At 33.6% G+C, this 8,126-nt stretch overlaps 1 protein-coding gene across 1 annotated transcript; it reads left to right on the top strand.

The window, feature by feature from the left end:
* Window positions 1-634: 634 nt before the first annotated feature.
* Window positions 635-6,143, top strand: LOC104491706 (kelch-like protein 1; the record flags this gene model as incomplete). Its single annotated transcript, XM_010134169.1, has 2 exons — window positions 635-847; window positions 5,972-6,143. Coding segments are annotated over 2 exons (385 nt in total), but the record flags the coding sequence as incomplete, so codon positions are not given.
* Window positions 6,144-8,126: the final 1,983 nt, after the last annotated feature.

Here is an 8,126-nt window from a genome sequence, read left to right as displayed (position 1 = left end):
CTCCCTTCCTTCCTCCCTCCCTCCCTCCCTTTCCCCCCTTTTCCTCCCTTCCTCCCTTCCTCTGTTTCTCTCTTTCTCTCTTTGTTTTCAAGAAGGGAGAATTTGAAGTTTGTGAGTCTATTCAGTATTAAAGAATTACACACTATAGAATAGTAAAATGCAGGACAGCAGTTGTCAGACTAATTCCCACTACTTTGATGCGAAATAAAACCACAGAGCAACTATAATAAATGGATTTCATACTTCCTGTTTGTCTGGTTTACCAATGATAAATTAGCACTTTCACTTCCATCTCACAGATGATGAGCAGTTAGGCAGCAACCCGGCTTACAAGATTTATAAATCTGCAGAGACAAATCTGCATGACACTTTTGGCACTTTTGGCAGTATATGTTGTAACTGAAGAATGAAAATATCCATTACTGGAAAGAAAATATCTTCCTTTCTATTCAGGTGGGCAAAGAACTAAGTAGATGTTCACTGACCATGTAAAATCTGTATGATTTTGAGAGTTTATGTTTTTTCTTTTTCCTGTTTGCTGACATCAGATAAAAAAAACAGTGTTCCTTGTTTTAATTGCTACAGTTCTGAGCTCGTTTTTTATTAACATTTTTATTTCTGTGAACTTTCTTAGGTTATATTCAGTTGGAGGTCGGGATGGAAGTTCGTGTTTGAGTTCAATGGAATATTATGATCCTCACACAAATAAATGGAATATGTGTGCTCCTATGTGTAAGAGAAGAGGAGGTGTAGGAGTGGCTACATGTGATGGCTTTCTTTATGCAGTTGGAGGACATGATGCTCCTGCTTCTAACCATTGTTCCCGACTGTTGGACTATGTAGAAAGGTATCCAATTATACATGCATTTTTTTAAATACAAAATAATGCCCAGTAGCATCATCTTCTTAGCTAAGGGATGGTAAAATTAAACAGATGTTTTTACCCTAAAACATGCCAAATTATTGTTTACTTGAAAAAATCCATCAAGGTTTGTAGAAAGTTATTTCTCTTTTTCCCACTACTATTATATATTATCATGGACACAAAAATCCAGTCTTTTCACATCTAATTTAGGAAATCTTTGTTTTTAAGACATGGTATTGCACATTGCAGTCATAAACTAAACTTTGCAGAGATAAAAATTCAGCCTTGAAATAATTTTATAACACCAAATTGTGTTTAGAAATATTTTGTAACGCTAAAACCATAGCTGAGCAAAGAGCAAATGTAGAACTGCCTAAATGATGGATATTTGCAGTACGTGACATTGCTTCCTTTAGCAACACTGCCACTTTCTGATGCTTTGATATAAGTCTTATACACTGCATTCACAGTAACCCTGCATTTTGCAAGTGAATATTCTGCAAATTCAAGAATACCTAGTATGGCGGTAGACACAGTTGGAGTGATTATAGCATTCAATCTGAAGGTACTTTTCAAATGTTTCATGGAGTTTTGACTTTTTTTTTTTTAGAAGGTATTTTACTTTTTCTATTTTAAATCATACAGAAACAGCAAACAGGAAAATACATTATCCAAATATGTACAGGTTGTGAAGGTGGAACTAGATATGTTTGAGTAGTTCGTTTATCTTAACCTAACTTTACAAGTAAAGATAGACACTGGGAAAGATTTATCCTTTTTTTTCTGAAGGGATTAAGCTTTAATTAAATTATTGCTTCTGCTGAATCTGGCTTGGCATTTACCAGTTACCCAATACATAATCCAAAAATTATAAGTTGAAACTCCATCCTTATGTTATCTGTATGATTTTGCTCTATCTTAGACTCATTTCCATATCTACCGTATGTAAGGAAAGATCACTAATTGTTAAGTGCTTTACTTCTCCAATGATAGAAATTTCATCATGATGCCTGAGGGCCTATCCTCATGGGCTTTTATTTATAAGGAACAAGAACTAGAATTTTCAGTGATATAATTTGTATTAAGACTACTGGTGTTAGTATTTATAGATATGAAATCATTCCAACTACTTCTGCTTATTGGTACATGTAAGAAAGCTTTTCTTCCGTTTTTTGGTTTCTGAGAAGAAAACCCTTCTGATGTTGAAGACAAACCACAGCCTATTGCATTTATCTTTCTCAGGAATGATTGTAACAATGAAGTAAAGCACATTTCCTTAAGCTGTTTTATGTACTGGTATCTGACTGACATTATACAGTGTTGTTCATCTGGGTATTTTTGCACTGATAGCAAAAAATGTGGATAATGCACTTCATGGGCAGTTAGCTTCCAGACTAGAAGCTGGAACTAACAAATCACTATTATGAGCTTGCATGGAGTGGGTATGAATTAACCAGTGAACTCATAGAGTGGATGTGAATTAACCAGCAGACTCCACTAAAACATGAAAAAACTCACATGGCCCTTCCCAGCAACTGACAAATTTATAAGGTGGCTGGGATGTGATTTAGTGTGTCTGGTTTTACATTAAAAAATATGTATCATCTTCAAAAAATACAAACATCTCCATAAATTGGGAAACCAAAGACTAGTAAGTGATAATGAGGTCTATTGTAGTAAATTGTTTTACATCTCTCTGTAAGTTTTACTTTCTGTGCATATCTAGGGCAACTATTTTAACTGAGTCTCTTCTTCAGGAATGAGTCTGCTTCAGTCATTCTACCATTCTGTTACAGCCTGGTAGGACGTACTTTATTCAAAGTTGTTCCTGGAAGACTGTCAAAGCAGACAAAATGTTTTAAAATTTATTTCTGAGATTATGTAAATCTAGTGAGAACAGATATGTGTTTTTTAAATGCTGCTGCTGAAATCCTGGTCAACAGTCATTAGGACTCCCAGTCTGAACTGTTCTAAGGTTGATGCAACTGTAAGGGATTTCTAATGGATTCAAGCATTCTGAAAGAAAAGAACAGTTATGTTTGTCTGCTCTTCACAAGCTGGGAAAGCACACTACTGTATTCCTTTTCAAAGTTAAAATAACCACCTCTTTTTTAAAGAATTATCAAAATTTGGAGATATTTTGGCAGATTCTATAAAGTAGCTTTTTTTCCCAGATGCTGCTCAAAACTTGACAGCTATTAAAAATGTAAGGAAGTGATCTATAGTTTTCCCCTTTCATCTCACCTTGATTTTAAATTGCTTTCTTTCTACATTCAGGAACTTTTATCATAACCCTTTTCACCCTAAGGCATACCTAGTTATTATAAAAATGAAATGTTCAGTTGTTTTTAGCAGAAGAAAGGAATATAAGGAATCTCAGACATTTTCCTGGCAATTACTGAGAACAAGTTCTTGTGCAGTTCTATTTTGTTGACAGAATTGATTTATAAAATTTTTGTTTAGTTTTGCAGACATGTTTATAAAAAAAAAAAAAAAAGACAAAAAAGTCCAAAGATGTCAATTGTATTTAGTTTCCCTGCTTTTGCACTGCCTCACTTGGGCCCTTATAATCCAAGAGTAGTGTGTGAGAGTCGATTGAAATTTACTGCCTTTAGGCAGGGGAATGCACACTGGTGCTTTTCACTGGTTGGGAAACTTTCAGCTAGACACATATGATGCTGTGGTTGAAAAAGTCACTCAGTCTTCTAAAAACCCATTAAAAATAATAGCCATTTCCCTTCCATATATTCAAGCATAATTTTAAAATACTTTCCTCTCAAGTTTTGAAAGACTTTTGTCACATATCTAGATATTTAACTCTTTCTTAAGGAAAGATAGCAAAATGAAATAAGCTGAATAAAGAAAAAATTAAAAGAAAGAAATAAAAATAAATTAAATAAACTAGAAGAAATAAAGAAAATTAAAAGAAATAAAGTGAACAACACAATCACTTTAATAGTATTTTAGACATAAAAAATTGAACACAAAACTTTAGCATCCTATTTTCTGAAAAGTCCCCATAAAGCCAGAAGGATTAGCAGCCAGTAGATGAATAGAATTTCTTTCCAAAATGTATTTATCTGTCAAGAATAATTTAATCAAGGTTAAAGACAATTCTGTTATTGTCCAGTTTGAAGGTCGTATTTATTTGGTGGATGAAAAGCTGAATATGAACCAATAATAAAGAAAGCCAGCTGTATCTTGGGCTGCACAAAAGAAGCGTGGCCAACAGGTTGGGGAAGGTGATTCAGCTTCTGTGCTCTGGTGAGACCATACTTGGAGTCCTTAGCACAGAAAGGACAAGAACCTGTTGGAGCAGGTCCAGAGGAGTGCCATGCAAATGATCATAGGGATGGAATATTTCTGCTATGAGAACAGGTTGACCCTGGAGAAGACCTTATTGCAGCCTTTCAGTACTTAAGGGGGGCCTATAAGACATACAGGGACAGTCTTTTTAGCAAGGCCTGGTGCCTCAGGACAAAGGGTGATGGTTTTAAACTAAAAGAAGGTAGATTTACACTAAATGTAAAGAAGAAATTTTTTACAATGAAAGCGGTGAAACATTGGAACAGGTTTTCTAGAGAGGTGGCAGATGCCCCATTCCTGGAAACAATCAAGATCAGGTTGGATGGGACTCTGAGCAACCTGATGTTCCTGCTCATTGCAGGTGGGGTGGACTAGAAAACCTTTAAAGGTCCCTTCCAACCCAAAGCATTTTATGATTCTATGAACTGAGATACAGCTACAAGCAAAACACTGTTACACTGTTGTTGCAATGTTTATACTAAAGAAAGAAAAAAATTTTCCAGTGTTGACATATGCCATGGGACTTTAACCAGCATTCCTACTAGTTGTTTATTGAAAATCTACATGGCTGAAATAGTTACAGGAGCTCCTACAGTTAGCCTTTGTATGAAAAGCCTAGAATTTCTGTTTTTGTAAAGCATATGTATATACAAATTTCTGCAAAATTATTGACTTCTAGATATAAAGTTTATATAAGAAAATATGTTGAAAGAATTTGACTCTTCCCCCCAAAATGAACTTATAGCTAATACTGTCTCTTGAAGGTGTAGTAGAAAATGTTTTGATGCCTAATTTTATATAACAATATCATAGTTGGAGCTCCTTTATAATAGAGAAATTATTATGCCCAAAGTATGATCTACCTGACACTTAAACAAATGACTAGAGACAGTCAAATTATTTATATCCTTAAACTGTTTATTTTCTCCACTAATTATCAAGTGATTCTATTGCATAGTTGAGATGCTTGAAGACAGATGAAATTAATTCTATCATACTGTGATACAGTATTCTGTTTTGTCATCTAAAAGTGTCTAGTTTAACCTAATACTACAGACATTTTAATAACAAACTGAGAGGCACTATCAAAAGGCAATCCATTTCTGTTTTACGGATGTCTAAAATAGATAAAATGGAATGGTTTCTGAAATTAATTAATTTTTACATTGTTAGTGAATATCTAAGCTAATGGCTTAGACTATATGTTTTATTTTTTAATGACTCTCCTTATAAAAAAGGAATTTTAGCCCTGTTTTTAATATTTCTATGGTGATTATGTTTTCACTATTTTCTTCACTTGAGCAGTTATCAGGAGGAGAAGCTAACACTAATGCAGTTAATAATATCCCTTGAATTCTTAGGGAGGTTTTGTGGCTGTAAACATTGTAAAGTTTAATTTTAGAAGTTAATTTTAGAAATTAAAATAATAGTGTAATATAATTTTAGAAATAATACTTTAATATGCCACAAGCAATACCTTATTTAAAATATATACATGAAAATATGCATACATCTATTTACTACTTTTATATCCTTCTCAATTTTTTTTTTATGACACCTTTGTTTATTCCTAAAGGTTGGTTGAGCAAAAGTTCCCAAACAACATTTAGAGGTTTGAACTGGGAACACAATAAATCTGTATGTTTTCGTTTTGCTGGTAGGAAGGATACTTTTGGATAAGATGCTAAAGGAGTTTTGGGGTTTTTTTTCCAGCAAAAAAGGGGAATATTCAAGTGAAGATCAGCATGAATTGACACTAACCTTCTCCCTGGACATTCAGTTTCCTTTCTCTTTCCTCAGGTATGATCCAAAAACTGATACATGGACAATGGTGGCTCCACTGAGTATGCCTCGAGATGCTGTTGGTGTCTGTCTCCTTGGTGACAAATTATATGCAGTAGGTGGCTACGATGGTCAAACATACCTGAACACCATGGAAGCATATGACCCTCAAACTAATGAATGGACACAGGTAATAAAATATATATATATATGTGTACATGTAATGTATTTTGATACATAAACCCATTTCTTACCATTTCACAAAAACATTATTTTTCTGGAAAAAAAAAAAAAAAGAAAAGAATCTGAGGATACCATAGCTGTAAAACCAGACCTAGTATTTTACCAATTATTATGTGAGGAGTTTCCTCTGAAGATACAAAAGAGAGAGTTAGACAATTAAAACCTAAGAAATGGGAAAAAAGACAGAATAAGCATCATTAGAAATATGATCTTATTAACTTTCACACAAAATTCTTGTTCTGATCAATTTCTATTGCAAATTATTTTTTTTCATATTTCTTCATGCAGAAGAAATTTCATAAAGACCATCAAAATGGATCTGGAATTTTAACTGATAACCAGCATGTCCTGAAGATCTTTCACATGAAAATTTATTTTATGTAGAGAGCCAAGTTATCATTGCATTCCTCAGTTCCATTATCTTCTGTTTGATGGATATTTTGAAATGTTTAACTGTATGTATGTTCCTAATTTTAGCCAATATAAGAATTAATAGCTACAATAGAAATAGTGGTATAATGTGAGAAGCTGGGGACTAGTGATTTGGTTGTAAAAGGAAAGTATTGTATTGTGTCACAGTAGAGCTTGGAAAGGTTTGGATTCATAGGAAAGACTTAAAAAGAAACAAAGGATTATTTCAACACTTTCTGTCATTAACTCTGTTTTAACACTTTCTGAAAAAGTAATTTGTTCCACCAGTGTAGATGTTTACATTTGAATTAGTCACCCTACATTGCCTTTAAAAATAGTGAAGAAAAAAGTACATACTTTGAAAGCATGATCATATTCTATATTAAGCATTTAAAATAGGTCAGATGTATTATACTCAGAAATGCCTATTTCTTTTTATGATTGTACAGGGGAGCTTCTACTTAAATGTAGACATGCATACTTTAATGCAGAAACTCATCTTTTTTATCTACCATTAATTAAATAATGAGAGCATTTTTATGACATTCTGTAGGAAATAAGAAATCATTTTAGAAAGATTCTTTTCTCAAATCCACATAAAAAACCTCACGAATAAACCATATTAGGACATATAGTTAAGGAAACATGTAACACCTCTGCTTTGATACATACCATACCATTAATTACAGCATTATCATCACTTACTATTACATGCTGTGTAAGATGACTCTCCTGTGTTAGTTTCAGCAAGATCCAGTCTCCTAAAGTTATTCATTCTTGTGTTCTCTTGAGTAGTGTCTAAGGCTGCCAAACATATTCTAAAGGACACCTGAACTTGTTTGGGAATACTGGAACTGTACAATACTTTCAGTATTGGTGGCCTTGACCTTGCCACGGGGAAGCATCAGTTACGTTCTGCAGTTTATAGAAACCCCTTGCATATCACCAGTTCACAAAATTGATAACAGCTCTAAAATCACTTCTTTTTTTTCTGTTCTCATGCTTTCATGTGAAAGTTGATAATATATGAGCAAGTGACTTTAAAACTGCAATACTAGGATATTGTGGGTTGTATTTATTTTTAGTGGTTTGTATTAGTTCTGACCGTTTGAGCATTAGTTTTGACCATTTTAAAATCATGTTGACACAGTACTTTGGCAATCTCTTGCATGGCTTGTTCCCTGTCAGTTAATTTGTATCTTTTATTCTGCAGATGGCTTCCCTAAATATTGGAAGAGCTGGTGCCTGTGTTGTAGTCATCAAACAACCATGACTTTGTCAGCACTGCTTAGGATTTTACTGACTGTGAAATGATTATTTTTCTATCAGACAATGCGAATGATAACTTCATGATTTACACAATGAATACTCTGTTGATGACAAACTTGAAGAAGTTTGGAAGTGTGAAAGGTTAATTATTTATGCCCTGTAAAATCATAATAACTGTTCACAGTTGGTGAACAAGAAAAAAAATCAGACTGTTGTAGGCATAAATATGTGAATGTGGAGGGGTAAGTTC

Source organism: Buceros rhinoceros, unplaced genomic scaffold (assembly GCF_000710305.1).
Source record: "Buceros rhinoceros silvestris isolate BGI_N320 unplaced genomic scaffold, ASM71030v1 scaffold14754, whole genome shotgun sequence".
Lineage (NCBI taxonomy): Eukaryota > Metazoa > Chordata > Aves > Bucerotiformes > Bucerotidae > Buceros > Buceros rhinoceros.
Note: the sequence above shows the minus strand (reverse complement) of the source record. Positions and strands in the feature narration are given on the sequence as shown.